A 25,610-nucleotide genomic window follows, 5' to 3' on the forward strand; every position below is an offset into this window, starting at 1 on the left:
ATTGTATCCAGTATCTTAGCTTCTGCATTCCAAGGATTCCTTCCAAGGTGTCTGAAGACACAGACGCCATCTTGGTACACCATATCTGAACTGACTTATTTAAGGTTTAATAATTGATTTCATTAGCCATTCTCTCCTTCACATTAGGAGACGCTGACCGTTACCTGCCCAGATCTGTAACTATAAAGCCAAATGACAGCGTACGTAGAATGTGCTGACAAGTTACAAAATCACTTGAAGAAAGGTATTATGATGGGCCTGTAACAGAAAGCGGAGGGTAATGATGCTGTTGGCTTCCTAGATCCCTGAGATCTTATCGGATGAATCTTCTCTCCCTTCTGTGCTGCTGAATGTCTCATGGTCCCTACAAGACCAGGTCCAGTCTTTCTGGCCAAACTTCCCTTTTATGATCAACAACAGTAAATGTGCAGTGAGACCAAGTGTGAATTTCTGTACAATAACAGCAGAGTTTCCCTTTATCCTGACTTTTCAATTTGTATTAAAACCAACTAACTTCAAGGAGGATTGTGATAATCTACAGGACAAACATTCCACCTGTGCCATAATATATCTCTAAGCTGTGCGTGGCTGATGGCTGTAATATACATTTATTCACGCCTGCAGGCAGGGCCGTATTTAGAGTTTGTGCTGCCCTAGGCGCTTTTTGTGCTGCCCCCCATTGGCGAGTATGACTAATGCAGACACTGTCAGCAGTGACTTGGGCTACTTTCACATCAGCGATTTTTGCCATTCACGGCAGATCCGGCAGTGGATTTAATAGCGCAATATCAATGTACAAATATTATTCTTAATATTATGTCACAATACCAGGATCTGAGGATCTTCTATTTCGAGGTCACGAGCTCTCTGATGCGATGTTGCTGCCTGTCTCGCTGTCTTCCTCTTTTGACACTGCAGTGTGGTGGACAAGAAAGCATTAACTGGTTAACAGCAAGAAGTATGGTGCCTGTACTTACTGAACTATAAACTATCCCCATACCATGTCCAGCAGACATTGGAGGATTACCCGTATATACACAAGCATAAGCCGACCCGAGTATGTCGACCCCCCTAATTTTGCCACAAAGAACTGGGAAAACTTATTGACTCGAGTATAAGCCTAGGGTGGAAAATGCAGCAGCTACTGGTAAATTTCAAAAATAAAAATAGATACCAATAAAAGTAAAATTAATTGAAACATCAGTAGGTTACATGTTTTGAATATCCATATTGAATCAGGAGCCCCATATAATGCTCCATACAGTTCATGATGTCCCCATAAGATGCTCCATACAAAATGCACCCCATATAATGCTGCACAGAGGTTAATAATGGCCCCATAAGATGCTCCATGGAATAATATGCCCCATATGCTGCTCCATAAAGGTTATGGCCCCATAAGACATTCCATAGATTATGCCCTATAAAATGCGCCATAGAATAGGCCCCATAAGATGCTCCATTGAATATACCCCCATATGCTGCTCCCATAAGATGCTCCATTGAATATGCTTCCATATGCTCCCCCATAAGATGCTCCACTGAATATGCCCCCATATTCTGCCCCCATAAGATGCTCCACTGAATATGCCCCCATATGCTGCCCCTCATAAGATGCTCCACTGAATATGCCACCATATGCTGCCCCATAAGATGCTCCACTGAATATGCCCCAATATGATGCACCAATGAATATGCCCCCATATGCTGCCCCCATAAGATGCTCCACTGAATATGCCCCCATATGCTGCCCCCATAAGATGCTCCACTGAATATGCCCCCATATGATGCTCCACTGAATATGCCCCATATGCTGCCCCATAAGATGCTCCACTGAATATGCTCCCATATGCTGCCCCCATAAGATGCTCCACTGAATATGCCCCATATGATGCTCTACTGAATATGCCCCCATATGCTGCCCCCATAAGATGCTCCACTGAATATGCCCCCATATGCTGCCCCAAAAGATGTTCCAATGAATATGCCCCCATATGCTGCCCCCCATAAGATACTCCTCTGAATATGCCCCCATATGCTGCCCCCATAAGTTGCTCCACTGAATATGCCCCCATATGATGCTCCATTGAATATGCCCCATATGCTGCCCCATAAGATGCTCCACTGAATATGCCCCCATATGCTGCCTCCATAAGATGCTCCACTGAATATGCCCCCATATGCTGCCCCCATAAGATGCTCCACTGAATATGCCCTCATATGATGCTCCACTGAATATGCCCCCATATGCTGCCTCCATAAGATGCTCCATTGAATATGCACCCATATGATGCTCCACTGAATATGTCACCATATGATGCTCCACTGAATATGCCCCCATTTGATGCTCCACTAAATATGCCCCCATATGCTGCCTCCATAAGATGCTCCATTGAATATGCTCCCATACGCTGCTCCACTGAATATGCCCCCTTAAGATGCGCCACTGAATATGCCCCCATATGATGCTCGACTGAATATGCCCCCATATGCTGCCTCCATAAGATGCTCCACTGAATATGCCCCTATATGCTGCCCCCATAAGATGCTCCACTGAATATGCCCCCATATGCTGCCCCCATAAGATGCTCCACTGAATATGCCCACATATGCTGCCCCAATAAGATCCTCCACTGAATATGCCCCAATAAGATGCTCTACTGAATATGCCCCCATATGCTGCCTCCATAAGATGCTCCATTGAATATGCCCCCATAAGATGCTCCACTGAATATGCCCCCATATGATGCTCCACTGAATATGCCCCCATATGTTGCCTCCATAAGATGCTCCACTGAATATGCCCCCATATGCTGCCCCCATAAGATGCTCCACTGAATATGCTCCCATATGCTGCCCCCATAAGATGCTCCACTGAATATGCCCCCATATGATGCTCCACTGAATATGCCCCCATAAGGTTCTCCACTGAATATGCCCCCATATGCTGCCTCCATAAGATGCTCCATTGAATATGCCCCCATAAGATGCTCCACTGAATATGCCCCCATAAGATGCTCCACTGAATATGCCCCCATATGCTGCCTCCATAAGATGCTCCACTGAATATGCCCACATATGATGCTCCACTGAATATGCCACATAAGGTGCTCCACTGAATATGCCCCCATATGCTGCCCCCATAAGATGCTCCATTGAATATGCCCCATATGCTGCCCCCATAAGATGCTCCATTGAATATGCCCCCATATGCTTCCCCCCATAAGATGCTCCATTGAATATGCCCCATATGCTGCCCCCATAAGATGCTCCACTGAATATGCCCCCATAAGATGCTCCATTGAATATGCTCCCATATGCTGCCTCCATAAGATGCTCCATAGATTATGCCCCCATATGCTGCCCAAATAAGATGCCCCACAGTTTATGCCTCCATATACTGCTGCTGCCGCTACTGCAGGTATTAAAAAAAATCTGCTCAGTCTCCCCCTGGCCCCCATTCTCCCCCTGGCACTCATTAAACCCCCCCACTCATTCCCCCGCTCATTCCTCCCCACTGCTCAGTCTCGCCAGACCCCCATTCTCTCCCCTAGATCATTTATTGCCCCCCCTGGCGCTCATCCCCCCCTCCCCCGCTGCTCAGTTTTCTCCCCGGCTGCCATTCTCCCCCCGGATCATTTATTGCCCCCCGCCCCGCTGCTCAGTCTTCCCCCTGGCCCCCATTCTCCCCCTGGACCGCACGCTGAGACAGGAAGAAGACAGACATCCTGGCAGTCGTGCAGGACCATCGGAGCTGCCTGCAACATACGCCACTGGAGCCTGGAGGAGGTGAGTATGATGGCGGGGGGATGGCGCAGGGGGGAGTAAACGAGGATAAGGGCCGACACCGGACCAAATTTAAACAAAAAAAAACAAACACTCGCTCAGGTGCTGCCACACCGCTAAGCCCTGTCCTAGGCACGGGCCCTCCAGTGCCTAATGGCAAATACGGCCCTGCCTGCAGGAGATGTGTTGGCATGGCTCAAGCCCTGGTTTCATGGATTCACTCCGTGTCATAAATTACATTGTTTTTGATCCTAAGGAATTCAGATTACTGCACAATCTCTCCTGAAATGGGGAGCAATATTATTTTCTCTAATCTTTGCTCAGGATCCATAGTAGCTCCAATGGTCCACCATAAATGAGGGCAACTCTGGTTTACTGTTGTCTAATCTGTATTTGTAGTTTTCAGTTAATGAGATTCTCGTGCTCTGGGGCGGGGCTGTGGGTGGGGCTTTATGTGGTGCTCTGATTACATATTCATCTGTATTGGCTTATGACAGGTCGCTGACCCCTCACTGACCTACCCCCATTATTACATAATGCATATAATAGAATTGATATTATTGGTGATAATGCCTATAATATTTTGGCTATTGTGAGGCTTAGAAAAACAATTACATCCAGCACAATGTCACCAGCGGCCTCTGTCCAGTAACCTCTATGTCTTACTTATAGACGCTACTGTGCAGGCGCCGTCATCGATGGTGTCATTTTGCTGGATGCAATTTTTTTCTAAGCCTCACAATAGTCACAATATTATAGACATTGTCAGGAAAAGGGGTTGTATGGCATTTGGCCAGCACACGGCTATCACATGGGTCAGGGGCTTATCTTAGTTATCCCACCACTGCCAACAATGAGTGACAAACAGTTACCAAGGTAACAGAATCGCCTCTTGTTTTTTCTTCTTCCTTGTGCTTTAGCTTACAGCGTTCATTTACCAATACAATACATTCTACGTATGCTCCATAATTTGTGTTGCTGTATTTATTTCCATATTTACAAATTCTGGATTTCTATCACTAACAATCCTTGTTTAAACCGTGGTTTCCCTTCATCTTGTATTAGCAGTCTCCCTCTTTTGTACATAATCATTTTGTATATATGGTTTTTATGTATTAGTCATATGTATATATTGTCATATATGTTTTCTTATATTGTCCTCTCTCTGTTTTTGTAGTACCCCATTACTAAGATCCGGGAGGATAGAAACGTTGGGTATGGGAATCTAGGCTGTATATACTAATTTTTCTGTCCTGGCACTTTTTTTCTGTGGACTGGATGTTTTTGAATAAAATTCACTAATTTTGCATAATATCCAAGAAAAGTGTGCGGTGAATTATATTTCTTGTGCACATTTTGGAAATGACACCCCTCTGGGAATTCATCTATGGATATAGCGACCATTTTCACTACAAGGATAATTTCCAGAAACTCGTAGTGGAAGGTTTAGAAAAAATTGCACAAATGTGATTGTAGTGCCCAATATATTGTGCCCAGCTTGTGTCTCTGGAGACCTCCCCCCACCTACCCCCGGAAATTGGTAAGTCAGCTCTACTCAAATGTGTCTGTCACTAAATAAACCAAATGCTTGAATGTCAAAACATTTCAAAAACGTGGTTCTGTGTGGAAGATTGTAAAGCAGTCATGGAGGCATAAGGCTGGCAGTGATGGGCATTGTGGGTAATAATAGCGGGGATCATGCCTCATTCCTCTCTAGGAACATACACGACATCTTCTCTGGGGGTTCTTTCTTGTTTCAGTTACTGGGATGAGTGCAATAAAATGTCGCTCAGTGAGTCTTCTAACATCTTCACATTCTAAAGGATTGGCAGGGACAAAATTGTCAGAAACAAGATTTTCAGTGACCTTTTCCTGATAATCAAGGAAAGTATCTGCATTTCCGGCTTTTTTGTATAACACAAAAGAATTATATGTGGCCACCTGAAGCAAATACATGACTAACTTTTTATACCAGATACTGTATATACTCGTGTATAAGCCGAGATTTTTGGGCTGAAAGTCCCCCTCTCGGCTTATACGCGAATCATATACCGGGGGAGTGGGCGGGGAGGGGGAGCTGGGGTGTCAGAGACCATACTTACCTCTCCTGGCACTTCTCTGCAGCCCCTGCGTCTCCCTCTGCCATCTGCTTCCTGCATTCAGCGGACACGTGGTACCGCTCATTAAATTCATGAATATGCGCATATTTAATGAGCGGTACCATGTGACCATCTGAATGCAGGAAGCAGATGGCAGAGCGAGACGCAGGGGCTGCCGCTGTAGAGAAGACCTTGCCCTAGGAGGGGTGAGTATGATGGGGGCAGAGTGATATTCACCTGTCCCCATTCCAAGCCGTGCACCACTGTGTCTCCGGGTCCTCCTGCTGTGACGGCAGAAGGCGCGATGACATAGTCAGTGCGCTCCCTCTGCTGTCAACGCAGAGATCCAGGGGACACAGCGGGGCACGGCTTGGAAAGGGGACAGGCTAATATCGCCACTGCCAGGGGCTCAGGACACCGGCACCTGGCCCTCAGCGACGGAGAGGTGAGTATGTTTTTTTTTTTTTATTGCAGTTGCAGCAACAAATAAGGGCGATTTATGGAGTATCATATGGGGCAGCATTAGCCCTTGTGGAGCAGCATATGGGGGGTATTTATGGGGCAGCATTAACCCTTGTGGAGCAGCATATGCAGGGTATTTATGGGGCAGCATTAATCCTTGTGGAGCAGCATATGGGGAGTATTTATGGGGCAGCATTAACCCTTGTGGAGCAGCATATGGGGGTATTTATGGGGCAGCATTAACCCTTGTGGAGCAGCATATGGGGGTATTTATGGGGCAGCATTAACCCTTGTGGTGCAGCATATGGGGGGCATTTATGGGGCAGCATTAACCCTTGTGCAGCAGCATATTATGGGGGTATGTATGGAGCATCTTATAGGGCAGCATTAACCCTTGTGCAGCAGCATATGGGGGGGTTTATCTATGGAGTTTCTTCTTGGACCACCATTATCACTCGGCCTTTATATGAGTCAATACGTTTTCCCAGTTTTTTGTCGCAAAATTAAGGGGGTCGGCTTATACAAAGGTCGGTTTGTACACAAGTATATACAGGTATATGATTTTCTTGATACCTAGTATGGTTGTAGAACCTGATCTGCAAGGTCCACACCCCCATATATTTGTTGTAGTCAATGACAGACACAGGTTTTGGAGTAGTGGATCCCTGTTGGTCTGCAGGGGCCCTTGTGGCATCTGTGTGGATCGAGCTCAGGATAAAAATATCTTTTTTATCCTTATACTTAATGGCAAGCAGCTCTCCATTGTGTAAAGCCCCTGACTGCCCCTTTCGGAACTTTTTGCTGACCAATGATTGTGGAAACCCCTGACGGTTTTTGTGAATGATCCCACAAGCCCCTATGTTATTTCCAACCAGACTTTTAAATAGGGGTATGCTGGTGTAGTAGTTGTCAACATTCAGATTGTAGCCTTTTTGTAAAAATGGAGTTATCAGCTCCCAAACCATTTTTCCCCGATGTCCCCAGATAAGTAGGGCATCCTGGTGGGTTTAGTTGGCTTTCTTTCCCCTCATAAATGTGTAAAGCTGATGTGTATCCGGTTGAACTCTCGCACATTTTATAGAACTTTATTCTGAACCTTGCCCTCTTAGAAGGAATAAATTGCTTGAGGTGCAGTCTTCCTCTGAATTTTACAAGGGACTCATCAATGGAAATGTTTTCTGTTGGGGTGTAAAGCTTTAAGAACTTTTCTGTCAAGTCTTCGATGATGGGTCTGATTTTGAATAGTCTGTCATGTTCTGGGGCATTTCTGGGCAGGCATTGACTAGTGTCGTTAAAATGCCAAAATCTGAAACTGTGGAAAAAAATAAAGCTATGGAGGGGTATAGGGGAATACCCGAGATACAAAGCCATTTGGTTTGACCCCCGGCTGACTGAACTGCTAAGTCTACGGAATTTTGGACAGTGGAGAAGAATAGGTATATGGTATGTGTCGCTGTTGCTAGATCAGGGGTGGGGAACCTCAGGCCCCAGGGCCATTTACGGCCCTCGATGACCTTTTATCAGGCCCCCCGAGCAGATTCTCAGGGACTGCATTCTTGGGCAGGGAGCTGTATTTTGATTGCCACAAGCTCATTAATTTTTCTTGCTCTGTGAGCACATACATGCAGTGTTCACTACTGAACATTGAAGGGCATGCAATGAAAGATTAAGCCAGTACCACAGTCAGGATGTACTTTGTGGGCAGAGTTTGTACGGCCCCCGAAGGATGGTATAATTATCCAAATGGCCCTTGGCAGAAAAAAGATTCCCCACCGCTGTGCTAGATGGTGAGACATTTAAAACATTTGAAACACTTAGGGAAGAGTTCCCTTTGGAGCATACTATGTTTTACCAGTATCTGCAGCTGCGACACGCATTCTCTAGACAGTGGAGAAAGTCACCGATAGTGATACAGAATGACAGTATGTTGGATACGCTTGGCCCCCAGAGGGGCACTAGGGGTCTTATATCGATAATTCACAGGGGATTGCTGGATATGTTTTTGGATAGACACCCATTGATGGCTAGATCCAAATGGACAAGGGATTTGGGAGACATATCGGATGAGCAGTGGGAGTCGGTTTTACAATATGTCCCTAGAATATCTATGAGTGGATCTGGGAGGGGGTCGCAGTTATACACTATACATGGGGTATACAGGACACCTGTGTGGATGAAAAAGGCTGGACTAAGGGCAGACTCTGGATGTCCGAGATGTACGATGGATGAAGCTGATATCCTTCATATGCTATGGTCTTGTCCATGATTACAGGCATTTTGGTTTGGGGTCCTAAATTTAGTGGAAAGAGTGACGGAAGCAAATATTACTCGAGATCCATTGACGTGTATTTTAGGACATGTAGAGGAGGTGGCGTTGGATGAATGGGGTAGGCTAGTTATAGCCAGACTGCTTTATGTTGCAAAGAAGACTATCACATTGCACTGGTTAGATCAGTGTTTCTCAACTCCAGTCCTCAAGACCCTCCAACAGGTCATGTTTTCAGGATTTCCTTAGTATTGCACAGGTGATGCTATTAATGCTTGAGCAGGTGAGCAGGTGATGAAATTATCACCTGTGCAATACTAAGGAAATCCTGAAAACATGAACTGTTGGTGGGTCTTGAGGACTGGAGTTGAGAAACACTGTGTTAGATGAAAATCCTCCTACTAGGAAGGAATTTGTAAAAAAGAGTTAATTTTGTAATCCTTATGGAGCGAAGCGTCTACTTGAAAAGAGGCAAGAGAATATCTGGGGGGGCTGGTTGGACTTTCCCGGATTGGCTTCCGCAGAACTCATCAAAAATAGGATATTAGGGTTATAAAAAAGTGTACAACATTGTAATGCATGGCTAAGGATTGTAGATGCGTGACGGGGGGGTTCTTGTTATGGGAAGGGGGAGGGATGTGTTTGGTGTATTTGCATTTATTAAAAAATGGGGAAAGTATTATAATTTGTACTCTAATGTATACTTATGTATGTAATACTATCCTGTATGCTTTCTTCAATACTTTCTTCGCTGTCAGAACATAAAAGTGCATAAGCCTCCTCCACTATAAAACTGAAGGGCCATTTTATAAGTTTTCATTTTTTTTTCAAAAATACAAAACTGCGACGTGACTGACGTGACCAAATTATTGGGCAGACAATTGAGTAAAACCTAATTCTTTACCCTACCCCTAACTTTAGAAGAAACCCTAACCCTAAGTTTAGCCTAACAGTTACCCTAACTTTAGCCCCAACACTAACCCTAACTATAGCATTAACTGTAACCTGCCTTATCTGTTTTTTTATTTGATATTTGGGAGGCAGAATGAACAAACAGTTGAACACCGCACACTACTGGCTCATCCAACAAAGTTTTCTATTAGACTGTGAACTGTCATTGTCTTGGTAAATAATTAAAGTTTTTTGCATAGCTTGCCATTTTTATGGACAGTTTACTTTTTAGTAACCCCCCATTGTATCCCCCGGGGCTCCTAATGATTTTTGTAATTACCTTGCGTTGCCAATTCTGCCTGTGAGCGGCGTTATGCAGGTAGCTGATTCCGGGTCACGTGACCCCCAGACTGCAGCCGCCGCTAACATCCGCTGATGTCATGTCAATTTCCTGACTCTGGAAATTGATGTGACATCATCAGCAGGCGTGACCCAGCGTCAACACACTGCTGTCACTCATCAAGAGTCACAGCAGTGTGTGGGCGGTGCTGCACCACACGTCACAGCCCCGTCACTCTGCAGCATCTGTCTTCTCACCCATCAAGAGTGACGGGACTGTGCAGGGGGTGGACAGGGCTGTGTAGGGGGTGGACAGGCTGTCTGTCGGCTATGCAGTGGGTGGACAGGCTGCACGGGGCTCTGCGGGCTGCTGTGCGGGGGAGTGGGTGAGCAGTGTCAGGGTCTGCAGGCTGTCTGCTGGCTATGTGGGGGGTGGACGGGCCGTGTTTGGGTCTGCGGGCTGTCTGCCAGCTGTGCGGGGGGTGGGCAGGCCGTGCGGGGTCTACGGGCTGTCTGCCAGCTGTGCGGGGGGTGGACGGGCCATGTGGGGGTCTACGGGCTGTCTGCCAGCTGTGCAGGGGGTGGACGGGCCATGTGGGGGTCTGCGGGCTGTCTGCTGGCTGTGCAGGGGGTGGACCGGCCTTGTGAGGGTCTGCGGGCTTTATGCCGGCTGTGCGGGTGGGTGGGCAGGCTGTGCGGTTTTGCCAGGGCTGTGCGGGGGGGTCTGCGTGCTGTGCGGGTGGTGCCGGGGCTGTGCGGGTGTGTGTGAGTGTGTGTGCATGTGTGTTTATGCAGGCAGGCATTGTCCGATGGGACTACAAGTCCCATCGAGTTATGCCTGCTACACTGTCAGTGAGTGACACATTAGCCAATGATGAGACAGTAGTAGTCCCATCTTCCGGCTAATGTGTTGAATGTAAAAAAAAACACATACAGAACATACAACATATAGAACATACATATAACATTTAACACATAACAGAGTACAATCACCTAATTACATGAAGCCATCGATCTCCTGTAATAAAAATAAAATAATAAAGCAACCTATACTCACCTTTCCGCTGTAGTCCAGGTAATAACGAGGGTCCAAAGACTATCTCCCATATAGAGCAGTCGCATCAGCTGATACGACCGCTCTCCAGGGGCCCCAGCAATGAAATGACAGGCAGAGGTAATCCTCCGCTGTGTATCCCTCCGCCGCCGGGAAAGAGGTCCCGTAACCCTAACCATAATCCTAATTCTCATGCAGCATTGCTGTAAAGTGAGAGCCTGAACTCATGTAACCTCAGTGATGCACTGCAGGAGCCATTGTCTCCTGTCAGTTCATCACTGGGAGGCCCACTCACCTGATGTCACTGTTCTGTAGGGGAGATCGTCGTGGGACACTTGTTATTAATTGGACTGTGTCGGACAGGGAGTATACGGTTTGCTTGTTTATTTCATTACTTTTTATTACAGGAGACCAAGGGCATCGCTTGGATCTGGGCGTGCAAAAAAAATATGAATTCCATGTTGTGTTTTATTTCATTAAAATACTTTATTCTTATGTGAGTGTGTTTTTTTAACCCTTTATTACTGTAAGGTTAATAATGGATAGGTGTCTTATTGACGCCTCTCCATTATTAACCGGGCCATTTTCCAATAGCAAGCTGACATTAACCCCTTATTACCCCATATCCCACCGTTACATGGGAGTGGGAAGAGAGGGGCTAAGTGCCAGAATTGGCGCATCTTATAGATGCGCCATTTCTGGGGCGACTGCGGGCTGGTATTTGTAGCCAGGGGGGTCCAATATCTATGGCCCTTTCCTATGCTATGAATATCAGCCCGCAGCTGTCTGCGTAGCCTTTCTGGCTATAAAATTGTGTGGGACCCCATGTCATTTTTTGGGGGGTCTCCTATTTTAATAGCCAGTAAAGGCTATGAAGACAGCTGCCGGCTGATATTCATAGCCTGGGAAAAGGCCATGGGTATTATCCCCTTCCCAGGCTACAAATATTGTCCCCTGGCCGTCGGCTTTCACCCTCTGGCACAGAAAATTGCGTGGTAGCCCACGCCATTTTTTTTTATTTTTTAAAATGAAACATTGTTCATTAATAAACATGGATATGGAAATATCTATAGAAATATCTGGAAATATCTATGGATATATCTATAGATAGTATAGATAGATATATGGATAGATAGATATATGGATCTATCTATCCCATATCTATCTATCCCATATCTGTATCTATTTATTTATCTATCAATGCCATATCTATCTATCCCATATCTCTCTATCTGTGTGTGTAATGGAGTGTGGGTTGGACAAATGTAAAAGAGGAGGTCGGACAGAAATGACATCACAAATCATTTTTTGTTAAATAACATACCTTTATTTGGCTTACAAAAACTCATAGCAATCTGTATGTGAAAAACATGAAAAAACACATGAAAAGCGCATCAATAACGCACCTGCATTATCTGCCAAGAGCTGCGGATTCTGTGTGGAATAATCCGCCCTGGAATCCGCCCGGTGTGCACACAGCCTTATAGCTCTCAGCACTATAACGGTGTGTACACGGGGACTTATTATTAAGAACGTCTGTGTCTGTGCGCGCTCCTGTGTGTGTGCGCTCATGATGCTTGCAATGTGTTTTATGTGAACACGTGGCGGATTGTGCTGCCGATTTTTCTGTGTGGATTTTGTTATATCCGCAGGTAAAATGACCGGCGTTTCACCTGCGGATTTATAGTGGATTTTGTGCGGCTTTCACCTGCGGATGCATATAATGGAGCAGGTGTAAAACGCTGCGGAATCCGCACAAAGAATTGACATGCTGCAGAAATGAACCCTCAGCGTTTATGCTGCGGATTTTCTGCACCATGTGCACAGCGGTTTTTGTTTTACATTGACTATAATGGTACTGTACAATGCAGGAGAATCTGCTGCGGATCCGCAGGGCCAAATCCACTGCGGATCTACAGTAGAATCCACAACGTGTGCACAGACCCTTACAATAAGATGCTTCAGATTGAAGATAGAGGAGGGAGGGGTTTGGGTGTGTTTTGGAGTGGGTGTGCTAGGTGCTGGCTTACAGGCCAGTGCAATGCATCATGGAACTTGTAGTATTAGAGCACAGTAAGTTGGGAGAAAGGAAGTTGTCGATTAAGCCCATGAGACCTGGAGCCAGCACTGAAATTGTGCTGCTAGAGCATCATAAAAGGTAATATTGCTAAAATAAACACAGTGGATGTTTTTAGTGGCACATAATAACAAGATTTATGAAAAAAAATTACAGTAGTGGGCAACTTCTTTAAGTAGAAATGTTCAAAAATATAAAACTCAATGATATTTCATGAAAGAAAATTGTTCTTTGTCTTGGCAGATGACTGTAACAGGAGTTCAAAAGAACAGCTGACATCTTTAATTTTTAAATCTGATGATCTTGAGATCCTACAAGATACAACTGAAGTGATTTCTATTACTCCAGATATACCATCATCCATTCACAGCAAAGATCTGTCATCTGATCCTATGAAACAGGTCCCATCTTCTGATTCATTACTGACTACTAAGGAAACTCAAAGTCACAAAAGAGGCATTAAAAAACAAACTGCTCCTAAAGCAAAAAATTCATTTTCTTGTTCAGATTGCGGGAAATCTTTTAACAACAAATCTCATTTTGTTACACACCAGAGAATGCACACAGGGGAGAAGCCTTTTTCCTGTTCAGAATGTGGGAGATGTTTTGCAGATAAATTACATTTTGCCACTCACCATAGAACTCACACAGGGGAGAAGCCTTTTTCCTGTTCAGAATGTGGGAAATGTTTTAACCAGAAATCAGATTTGGTTAATCATCATAGAACTCACACAGGGGAGAAGCCTTTTTCCTGTTCAGAATGTGGGAAATGTTTTAACCAGAAATCAAATTTGGTTAAACACCAGAAAACTCACACAGGGGAGAAGCCTTTTTCCTGTTCAGATTGTGGGAAATGTTTTAAGCAGAAATCATATTTTGTTAAACACCAGAGAACTCACACAGGGGAGAAGCCTTTTTCCTGTTCAGAATGTGGGAAATGTTTTAACCAGAAATCAAGTTTGGTTAGACACCAGAGAACTCACACAGGGGAGAAGCCTTTTTCCTGTTCATATTGTGGGAAATGTTTTAACCAGAAATCACATTTTGTTAAACACCAGAGAACTCACACAGGGGAGAAGCCTTTTTCCTGTTCAGAATGTGGGAAATGTTTTAACCAGAAATCAGATTTGGTTGATCACCATAGAATTCACACTGGGGAGAAGCCTTTTTCCTGTTCAGATTGTGGGAAATGTTTTAAGCAGAAATCATATTTTGTTAAACACCAGAGAACTCACACAGGGGAGAAGCCTTTTTCCTGTTCAGATTGTGGGAAATGTTTTAACCGGAAATCAAATTTAGTTAAACACCAGAGAATTCACACAGGGGAGAAGCCTTTTTCCTGTTCAGAATGTGGGAAATGTTTTGCAGATAAATCACATTTTGTTACTCACCATAGAACTCACACAGGGGAGAAGCCTTTTTCCTGTTCAGAATGTGGGAAATGTTTTAACCAGAAAGGGGTTCTTGCTAAGCACCAAAGAACTCACACAGGAGAAAAACCTTTTTGATGTTCAGAATGTGGGAAATGTTTTACTCAGATTTCAAGTCTTGTTACACATAAGAGAATTCACACAGCAGAGAAGCCATATTCATGTTCAGAATGTGGGAAATGTTTTAAATGGAAAATAGATCTTGATCGCCATCAAAGATCGCACACAGGAGAGAAGCCTTTTTTCCTGTTCAGAATGTGGGAAATGTTTTAACCGGAAAGCGATTCTTGTTAGACATCAGAGACATCACACAGACGAGAAGCCATTTTCATTTTCTTAATGTGGGAAATATTTTACTTGGAAATCAACTGTTAATAAACATCATAGATTGTGGGAAATTTTTTAACAAGAAATCTTATTTTGTTACCAGAGAATGCACACAGGGGAGAAGCCTTTTTCCTATTCAGACTGTGGGAAATGTTTTGCAGATAAATCACATTTTGTTACTTACCATACAACTCACACAGGGAAGAAGCCTTTTTCCTCTTCAGAATGTGGGAAATGTTTTAACCAGAAATCAGATTTGGTTAATCACCATAGAACTCACACAGGGGAGAAGCCTTTTTCCTCTTCAGAATGTGGGAAATGTGTTAACCAGAAAGGGGATCTTGTTAAGCACCAAAGAACTCACAGGAGAGAAGCCTTTTTCATGTTTAGAATGTGGGAAATGTTTTGCAGATAAATCACATTTTGTTACTCAGCATAGAACTCACACGGGGGAGAAGCCTTTTTCCTGTTCAGATTGTGGGAAATGTTTTAACCAGAAGTCAAATTTGGTTGATCACCAGAGAACTCACATAGGAGAGAAGCTTTTTTCATGTTCAGAATGTGGGAAATGTTTTACTCAGAATTCAAGTCTTGATACACATGAGAGAATTCACACAGCAGAGAAGCCATATCCATGTTCAGAATGTAGGAAATGTTTTAAATGGAAAATAGATCTTGATTGCCATCAAAGAACGCACACAGGGGAGAAGCCTTTTTACCTGTTCAGAATGTGGGAAATGTTTTAACCGGAAAGCAATTCTCGTTAGACATCAGAGCAGTCACACAGAGGAGAAGCCATTTTCATTTTCTTAATGTGGGAAATATTTTACTTGGAAATCAACTGTTAATAAACATCAGAGATGTCACATAGGGGAGAAGTCTTTTATGTTCATAATGTTGGAATAGTTTTAACCAAAATAGAATCTTCTTAAATGGGTTGTCTCTTGTCATTCCTCATGTTTGCTGCTAAAAGGATAAAACTAAACTTTATTAGTTCCAAATATAAAACTATACCCATAATTCACCCCCTTAAGGTTAATCAATAGGTGACTAATAGAAAAAACATGTACCCCAAAGTTCAATGTATAGAGTGAGGTGATGTACAGTACAGACCAAGTTTGGACACACCTCATTCAAAGAGTTTTCTTTATTTTCATGACTATGAAAATTGTGGATTCACTCTGAAGGCATCGAAACTTTGAATTAACACATGTGGAATTATATAATTAACAAAAAAGTGTGAAACAACTGAAAATATGTCTTATATTCTAGGTTCTTCAAAGTAGTCATCTTTTGCTTCGATGACTGCTTTGCACAATCTTGGCGAGCTTCAAGAGGTAGTCACCGGAAATGATCATTCCCATGGACAGAATAGTACATCATACGCGATCAGCCACGTTCACAGAGAAAATGCGGTTGATCGCAGCCGAGTGTCAACTGATTATCACAACTGGCACTATGTGCCGGGAGCAGTCCATGACATATTAACCCCTGGCACACTGCGATCAAACATGATCGCAGTGTTCCTGTGACATAGGGAAGCATCGCGCAGGGAAGGGGTTCCTTGCGTGCTTCCATGAGACCCTCAGACCAATGCAATGTGATCACATTGTTCCTTGGGCCTCCTCCCTACAGGTCCCTGGGTCCAAGATGGCCGCGGGGTCCTGCAGGGAGGTGGCTTGTCAGAAGCCTCGTACACTCTGACACTATATAGTAATGTTATACCCTGGGAAAAAGTGAAAAAGTAAAAAAAAAAATTAACGTGTAAAAATAATTTTTTAAAAATTCCTAAATAAAGAAAAAAATATTCCTCAATAAATTCATTTCTTTATGTAAATAAAAAAAGTACACATATTTAGTATCGCCACGTCCGTAACGACCCGCTCTATAAAACTCCCACTAATTAACCCCTTTATTGAACCCATTAAAAAAACAAGGCTAAGAATGCTTTATCATCATACCGCCAAGCAAAAAGTGGAATAACATGCGATCAAAAAGATGGATATAAATAAACGCTGAAAACGTCATCTTGTCCTGCAAAAAATGAGCTGCCATACAGTGTCATTAGCAAAAAATAAAAGTTATAGCTAGAACATCCCTAGACCGCCTCTTTTATGATGTCACAAATTCAAAGCTATAAGGTATTCCCTCCCAAAAATCAGGCATTCGAACTGCAGAGCCCGTGCTGAAAGGACCCCAGATGCAGGGAGATTTGTGGCTATGCCTCTCCCCACATGGTTAGCCTAAAGACCATTAAGCAACTGTAAGTGTTGATCCCAATGTTAATCCCATTTATATTTGTATTATACATACCTAATGTCTCAAATTTATAACTTTTTTTATCTGTGTAATCACTGCCCCCTTTTGGGGAATAAATGATAACTTTATTAGTCTGTCTTCATGCTCTAAAAACGAACACGTGCCTTTAAGATAATTGCTACTGAATTGGGTTGGCTTCAAACCCCTCTATTAAGTTTATAACTTAATCAGAGAAGCTTTGGAGCTGGTGGCAGCAAGGTGTGATCTGGGCCCTGGGTACAGCTGAGAGTGACGGAAGGGGTTTTATAAGCTATTGGGTGGCTGCGGCCAGAGCATTTTATAATTCCCTCACTGCAGCATGCTGGGTGGCCAGACCTCATTGAAGCAGCCGGCCAGTGACAAATTATCCCAGGTGTAGTTCCCTTGCTGACCTGAGGGTAAGGGGCGCCAGAGAGCTGCGAGTTCCAAAGTGGAACTGAAAAGTTTTGTGAAGTATTGTGGGCAGTGTTGGGACAACCAAAATAACCCCCATGTGATAAATTGTTAGGGCAAGCCTAGCTTGCTGTTTTTTTATCACATGGTGACAGCGGTGGGATAACTAAGATAAGCCCCACTGTGCCTGTGATCGTGTGTTGGCAGTGCATCGCATCCCTCTGTCCGTGACTTAATGGTGTCAGCGGCGGGATCGTGACATCAGCGTACTCAGGACAATAGCACAATAAATTTTGGGGTCTTGTTACCCTTGGGAAAATAAAAATTGGGGGTGAAAAGATCATTTTATCCTAAGTCATATTACAAGACTCGTTTTGATTGTGACTTGCAGGATTGCTACTACCAACAGGTGGCGCTATAGAGTTCAAGTCCTCTTTTTCTCTGAAGAGGCAATTTGCACATTTTTGTTGAAAAATATGATTTTTTAATTTTACGGCTGTACGTTATAAACTTCTGTGAAGCTTTTGGGGGTTCAAAGTACTCACCACACATCTAGATAAGTTCCATGGGGGGTCTAGTTTCCAAAATGGTTTTATTTGTGGGGGTTCACTGTTCAGGCACATCAGGGGCTCTCCAAGTGCGACATGGCGTCCAGCCAATTCTGTGTTGAAAAAGTCAAACGGCACTCCTTACCTTCCGAGCTCTGCCATGCGCCCCAAACAGTGGTTTGCCCCCACATATGGGGTATCAGCGTACTCAGGACAAATTGCACAATAACTTTTGGGGTCCTGTTAATATAAAAATTGGGGGGTGAAAAGATCATTTTTGTGGAAAAAATATGATTTTTTAATTTTACGGCTGTAAACTTCTGAAGCACTTGGAAATTCAAAGTTCTCTCCACACATCTAGATAAGTTCCTTGGGGGTCTAGTTTCCAAAATTGGGTCACTTGTGGGGGGGTTTCCACTGTTTAGGTACATCAGGGGCTCTCCAAATGCAACATGGCGTCCGATCTCAATTTCAGCCTATTTTGCGTTGAAAAAGTCAAATTGCGCTCCTTCCCTTCTGTGCTCTGCCATGCACCGAAATAGTGGCTCCCCCCACATATGGGGTATCAGCGTACTCAGGACAAATTGTACAATAACTTTTGGGGTCTAATTTCTCCTGTTACCCTTGGTAAAATAAAAAAATTGGACCTGAATTAATTTTTTTGTAAAAAAAAGTTAAATGTTCATTTTTCAAAAAACATTCAAAAAATTCCTGTGAAGCACCTGAAGGGTTAATAAACTTCTTGAATGTGGTTTTGAGCACCTTGAGGGGTGCAGTTTTTTAGAATGGTGTCACTTTTGGGTATTTTCTATCATATAGACCCCTCAAAGTGACTTCAAATGTGATGTTGTCCCTAAAAAAAAATAGTGTTGTAAAAATGAGAAATCACTGGTCAACTTTTAACCCTTATAACTTCCTAAAAAAATTTTGGTTCCAAAATTGTGCTGATGTAAAGTAAACATATGGGAAATTTTACTTATTAAGTATTTTGTGTGCCGTATCGCTGTGGTTTAAGGGCATGAAAATTCAAAGTTGGAAAATTGCGAAATTTTCAAAATTTTGGCCAAATTTCCGTTTTTTTCACAAATAAACGCAAGTTATATTAAATAAATTTTACCACTAACATGAAGTACAATATGTCACGAGAAAACAATGTCAGAATCACGGGGATCCATGGAAGCGTTCCAGAGTTATTACCTCATAAATGGACAGTGGTCAGAATTGTATAAAATTGGCCCGGTCATGAACGTGCAAAACACCCTTGGAGGTTAAGGGGCTAATAAATTTGCAAAAATTTCTACATTTCTGTTTTTTTCAATCAAGATGGGGTGCAGCGTGAACATTAATGAGAAAAAATGCACTTTTTTGAATTTACCAAATAGCTGCAATGAAAGAAAGAGTGAAAAATTTAAAGGGGTCTGAATACTTTCTGTACCCACTGCATAAATAGAGGAAAGTCTCCACAGGTTAATAGAATCCACCGTATATATATGTACATCAAACACATGAGATCACTTATACACAGACACACTGTTCACTATAATTATAATATATACAGTATATTGTATATAATTATAGTGAACAGTGTGTCTGTGTATAAGTGATCTCATGTGTTTGATGTACATATATACCATAGATTCTATTAACCTGTGGAGACTTCCCTCTATTTATGCAGTGGGTACAGAAAGTATTCAGACCCCCTTATTTTTGGTGGTTCTTACTTCCTCAGAAAAAAGCAAAGTCCACAACGCTATTAGTGGTATACTGAGGCATCTGAATATCTCACCAGATATTGTATTGCTTCAAGAAACCCATCTAAGGCTAGTTTCACACTAGCGTTTACATGATGCAGCGCTCGGCGCCGCTAAGCCCCGCACCCTGCCGGCTCCCTGTCCGCCCCATCCGGTATCGCCACCTACTATCGCACATGCACGCATGCGATCGGCGTACCCTATCTTTAGCATAGGGTGTGCAGATCGTGCGCTGACCGTGCGCTAGTAGGATTTTAGCGTGCGCTGCGCACTTTTGAAGGTGCGCCGGTGTGCGCCGAACGCACCATGTTGCATTTTGGCGTGCTCGGCACACTTTCAAGAGTGCGCAGCGCATGCTGAAATCCTACTAGCGCACGGCCAGCACACGATCTGCGCACCCTATGCTAAAGATAGGGTGCGCCGATCGCATGCGTGCATGTGCGATAGTAGGCGGCGATACCAGAAGGGGCGGGGCTTAGTGGCGCCAAGCGCTGCATCGTATAAACGCTAGTGTGGATTTTTTTAGGCTCAGCAAGTTGTGGGTGGGGAAAGTAGTGGGCTCGGCAGCTCAAGGTAGACACGCAGGGGAAGTGATACTATTCCATCGTAATTTTGCATTTAATCTGCTGTCCCAGGAGTGTGATGATCAGGGGAGATGGGTTTGGGTCCAACCCCCTGCTTTGAGCAGGGGGTTGGACCAGATGGCCCAGGAGGTCCCTTCCAACTCTATGATTCTATGACCATAGAGCATGGAGGAGAAATCTATTCAATCTACAATGTATATGGTCCTAATGGTTCAAAGTCTTCTTTAATTACCTGGAGAGGAAAATTGTCTTGGACAACTCCCCTTTGATAATTCCTGGGGAAGACATGAATACTGTTCACAATGAGGAGGAGGACAGAAAAAGCCAGAGTCTGATCCCTCCAAATAGAGAGACTGTTCTCCCCTCCTTCCTTGAACAAACTGGATTGAGAGATGTTTGGTGTTGGTAACATCCAGAGGATAGAGAGTTTACCTACTTCTCTCAAGCCCACCAATCCTGGTCAAAGATAGACTATCTGTTGATCTCGGAGAGACTATTAAAGAGAATGAAGTCAATGGAGATCCATGACCTGGTCATATCTGACCATGCTCCGGAGGATATGGAATTGGTGGATAACCAGATAAAAGGAACACATTACATATGGAAATTTCCAGCTTAACTTACAAAAGATGAGGGATTTAATGACAAATTAATTACGGGGCTGGAGGGAAGAATTTCAGTGGGATAACAAGGATCAAATATGGCAAAAAGGGTGCTAAGAGGCAAAATTATGATGTTTGTGGCCTCACTAAAGATAAAGAATAGCGGAAAAATACTCAGATTTTAGTGTAAAGCTTAGAAATCTGTATACAGAGTTCTTGCAGAGCCCTACAACTCAAAACTGGGGACAATGGAAGCTGGCCAAACAAGAGTTTGAAGCGTGTATTGATAGTAGGGAGCATCTGTTCCACTCTAGGCAGGAGGTTGAATTGCTGAGATATGGGAACTGAGGAAATATGATCTATTTTTTCTTTATTGTGCTAGCCACGCACACATAGCTCTGCTACATCTTCTTGGTTTTGTAAATGACATCCCAGCTCAGCACACAGACGCTTCCCTGCCCCCATTAGGTTTGCATAGAGGACACACACAAAGCCCTGCAGGCACATGTCTGCAAGCCCCTCTTTCTCCCTGCTAGAATTCCTCCTCCCTCACTCTCCCCTGTATACAGCTGTAACGCGAGACCCTAGTGTGTGCCAGCCACACAAAGAATAGCTCTATGACCAGCTAAATCCGGTTTACCCGGAAGCACTTGTTTCTTTGTCTCTGGACAGTGTCATTCAACTTAAAATATAATGGCACCGATTAAGTGATATAGTGGTGAAAGTTACATTTTTGGAATGTGCATCAGTAGAACTACACACCAGTGAGTTTTCTATGCCCCGGGATCAGCAGAATCCAAGAAATGGATTTCTCCTGATCCGGGTCATACAACTACTTCATGTTTGGGCTCAAATTAACGCCAATCTCATACTCGGAAAACTGATAGTCTTGCTGTCATCCTACGAGCCTAGCAGCCCAAGTTATGACGGTTATGAGATTTTAGTAAGTTCTTAGTAACTTTGGAAAAGGGGAGTACATTCCATAGCTCCGCTACCTCAGAGATGTCATGGACAGAGGGCATAAATATATTGAAGCTCACTTAGGACAGGGTCTTTGCCTGGGAAGTCAGCTGCCAGAGGCTGTGCAACCTGACCTGATGCATTGGGACGTCTCCCCTCCCACACTCCACATGGCTTGTCAGTAACTGAAATATGTAAGTTTTCACTTTAATCCCTTTTGTTTTATAATTGTCTGTATATATTGTAATTGTCTCATTTGTAATATCTTTATTCTTTTGTAAACACTGCCTATTTCTTTTTGGAGTAAAAGCTATAATATTTACTAGCTTTGTTTTCCTTTATCTAATAAATTATTGCCACTACCTCCGACTAAGTCAGTGCTACTGATTGGGTTGGCTCCTGACCCATTATTAACCATAAAATCAGGAGCTGGTGGCAGCAAAGTGTTCTGGGCTTTGGGGAGACTCTGGCAGTGATGGACGGAGATTCATAAGTGGATTTCCTGCCTGAGACTGGGAATAGTTATAGCACCCTCACTGCAGGGTACCCAATAGCCAGTGCACAGCAAGGCGGCCCTTCTGGCAACTACTTATCCTAGGTGTAGTTCTCTGACTGAACTGAGGTTAAGGGGGGTGCCAGAGAGCTGCAAGTTCCAAACCGGAACTAGAAAGTGGGATCTAATAAATCTCATGATGAACTAGAGGCAACCAAACACCCCCAGTTCATGAAAGGAAAAAAGCGTGAAAATTGCTGGCAAAAGGGCGTCTGCAGGTGAATCCAATTGATAGATTAAGAGATGGCCAGGGAACTGTAACCTCCGACCCCAGAAAAATCAATGAAACACTACAAAACTTTTACAAAGAATTATATAAACCCTCCCATACTAATTTACCAGAAGAATTCCTCCAACAAGTCACTCTTTCAGAGCTAACACAAGAACAAGATGTAATTAATGCAGAAAAACAAGAGAGGTGAAACAAACCATAAGTCATCTTCAAAATGGGAAAGCACCAGGTCCAGACGGATTTAGTGGGGAGTTTTATAGGGCCCTCAGGGAGCATATCTCCCCTCTGCTAACAAATTATTACAACACCATTCACTTAACGAGGGTCATACCAGAAAGATCTAAAGAAACAAATTAAAGTCATACCCAAACTAGGCAAGGATCCCCTTGAGGCCTGCTCTTATACCATACCTCCCAACTTTTGAAGACGGGAAAGAGGGACAAAGGCTTGCAGCAAATTTTAGGCCACGCCCCAACCACACCCATTTCACAACTAGCCACACCCATGTCCATGCCCAAAACACACCCATTTGGCACTGCTGATCACACAGACTGGTACTGAGGGCACAGTAGCTGGTACTGAGGACAAGAAAGACCAGAGAGAGAGAAAAGAAAATGGAGAGAGAGGAAAGAAATAAAGAACAGAGAAAGAAAGAGGGGAAAGAAAGAAAGAACAGAGAGAGATGGGAAAGAAAGAAAGATGGTACAGAAAGAACAGAGAGAAAGAAAAAGAAAGAGAACAGAGAGAGAAAGAACAGAGAGAAAGAAAGAACAGAAAGAGAAAGATAGGAAAGAACAGAGAGAGAGAAAGGAAGAACAGAGAGTGAAAGAAAGATTAGAGAGAGAGAAAGAGGGGAAAGAAAGAACAGAGAGAGAAAGAACATAGCAAAAGAAAGAACAGAGAGAGAGAAAGGAAGAGGGGAAAGAAAGAACAGAGAGAAAGAAAGAAAGAAAGAAAAGAAAGAAAGAACAGAGAGAAAGATTAGAGAGAAAAAAAAAGAGGGGAAAGAAAGAACAGAGAGAGAGAAAGGAAGAGGGGAAAGAAAGAACAGAGAAAGAAAGAAAGATTAAAGAGAAAGAAAGAAACAGAGAAAGAAAGATTCTATAAAGATACTATAGCAGCCTGGCTCCCATTGTAATGCCCACCTGAGCCTCCCGGTGCAGGACATATCATGATCCACTCACATGGCCGGTTTCCCTGAGTCCAAGGTGATCCCGCTGTCCATGCTATCGGAGGGGGACATGGTGGTGGATCTGAAGCATTCCCTGAAGTGCCTCCATGGTTCCGTCACAGTCTCCTCCCGAAATTACCTCATTTCCAGTCAGCTTCTAGCACATCGCTTCCGGTGGAATGTCACGTGTGAATTTTAAAGTTCTCTTTGGGGCTCCGCCGTGTACTCCTGTGTCCACGGGGAAAAGTAAGCTCCCGGCCGGGGCCGACTATCAAAATCGCGACTGTCCCACTGGATCCGGGACACCTCATACACACAGTTCTGCTTTGTATACCTCGTACACACACGGTTCCGCTGCATACACCTTGCACACACGGCTCCACTCGGTAAACCTCGTACACATGCAGCTCTGCTCCGTACACCTTGTACACACGCGGCCACGCTCTGTAAACCTTCTACTCATATGGCTTCACGCCGTAAACCTTGTACACATGCGTCTTTGCTCCATATACTTCGTACACACGCGGTTCTGCTCCATACACCTCGTACACACGCGGCTCTGCTCCATAAACACACAGCTCAGCTCTGTACACTTTGTACACACAGGGCTCCATTCCGTACACCTCGTACAAACACGGCTCCACTCCATACACCTCCTACACATGCGGCTCCCCTCCGTACACCCTGAATTCACGCGGCTCCGCTCCATGCACATATGGCTCCACTCCGCACACCTCATGTGCGGCTCTGCTCAGTACACCTCGTACACGTGCGGCTCTGCTCCATACACCTCGTACACACATGGCTCCGCGCCGTACACCTCGTACATATGCGACTCTGCTCCGTACACTTTATGTGGTGGTAAATTATTCACAAAGGATAATAGAAAACAAATGGATCTTACAAATTATTTTCCAGCTTCACACTATACCCTATATACGGTTGTACACTACTGTCTGGGCACATGGCAGTGTTCAGAAGGGAAGGAGCGCCATTTAACTATTGGAATGCAGATCTAGCTGGAATAATTCGCAGAGACAATTATTAAATGAGCGAGTATACTCGTTGCTTGGGTTTTCCTGAGCATGCTCGGGTGTCCTCCGAGTATTTTGGCATGCTCGGAGATTTTCGTTAGTTTAGAATTCCCACATGTATTCAGCCTGTCTATAAGTCACAAATCATGCAGCTGAGATGACAAAAAATAAATCTCCGAGCACGCCAAAATACTCGGAGGACTGTTGTGAGTTCATTTTCCCCTTCACTACTGAGGCCCGAGGAACTCCCTCTTCTGGTAAAGAAAGGTAGTGAGCCTGATTATCAAACACCTGAGTCTGATGATGATGACTGGCTGAGTGGAATTACTGACTGGATATAAGGCTGCTGACACCCTTCTGCCCTGCGGGTGATTTCTCTGTGGGATCCTTGGAGACCAGTCTGAATTCCTGCTCTTCTAAAGCTAAGTTTTCTGCTCGGCTTTTTGCATTTGTGCTTTGACTTTGTTTTGCTTTGTTTTTCTGGATTTCTGCCATTCCCTGCTGGGGTGTGCTGAATTCCTTTAGCTCTGTCTTCTGAAAATACCTGAGTGCTGATTTAGTTTTTGAAGCCTAGCTGCTTCAGGGTCTTTTTCCATATCAGCTTGTTGGCTTATGTCTTTGATAGGGTTTTGGCAGATTGCAGACAGCAACCTTCCTTTCCTGTTCTGTTTAGTTAGCTTGGGCCCCATCGTTTGCTCAGCCTATCATTCTATCTGTGTGAGTGTTTTTTCATCTTGCTTCACCGTCATTATA

General features: G+C 43.9%; 1 protein-coding gene across 1 annotated transcript; it reads left to right on the forward strand.

Moving 5' to 3' along the window:
• The first annotated feature begins 13,250 nt into the window (after positions 1-13,250).
• On the forward strand, positions 13,251-14,611 carry LOC141063284 (uncharacterized). Its single transcript, XM_073557346.1, has one exon. The coding sequence runs from the start codon at positions 13,367-13,369 to the stop codon at positions 14,480-14,482; it is 1,116 nt and encodes a 371-aa protein (XP_073413447.1). The 5' UTR covers positions 13,251-13,366; the 3' UTR covers positions 14,483-14,611.
• The last annotated feature ends 10,999 nt before the right edge of the window (positions 14,612-25,610 follow it).

Source organism: Dendrobates tinctorius, unplaced genomic scaffold, assembly GCF_039654945.1.
Source record: "Dendrobates tinctorius isolate UK_male_01 unplaced genomic scaffold, ASM3965494v1 ptg000249l, whole genome shotgun sequence".
Classification (NCBI taxonomy): Eukaryota; Metazoa; Chordata; class Amphibia; order Anura; family Dendrobatidae; genus Dendrobates; species Dendrobates tinctorius.

Bases quoted from the DNA above. Each gene is read 5' to 3' on its own strand.
- LOC141063284 (XM_073557346.1), top strand. From the start codon at position 13,367: ATGAAACAGGTCCCATCTTCTGATTCATTACTGACTACTAAGGAAACT.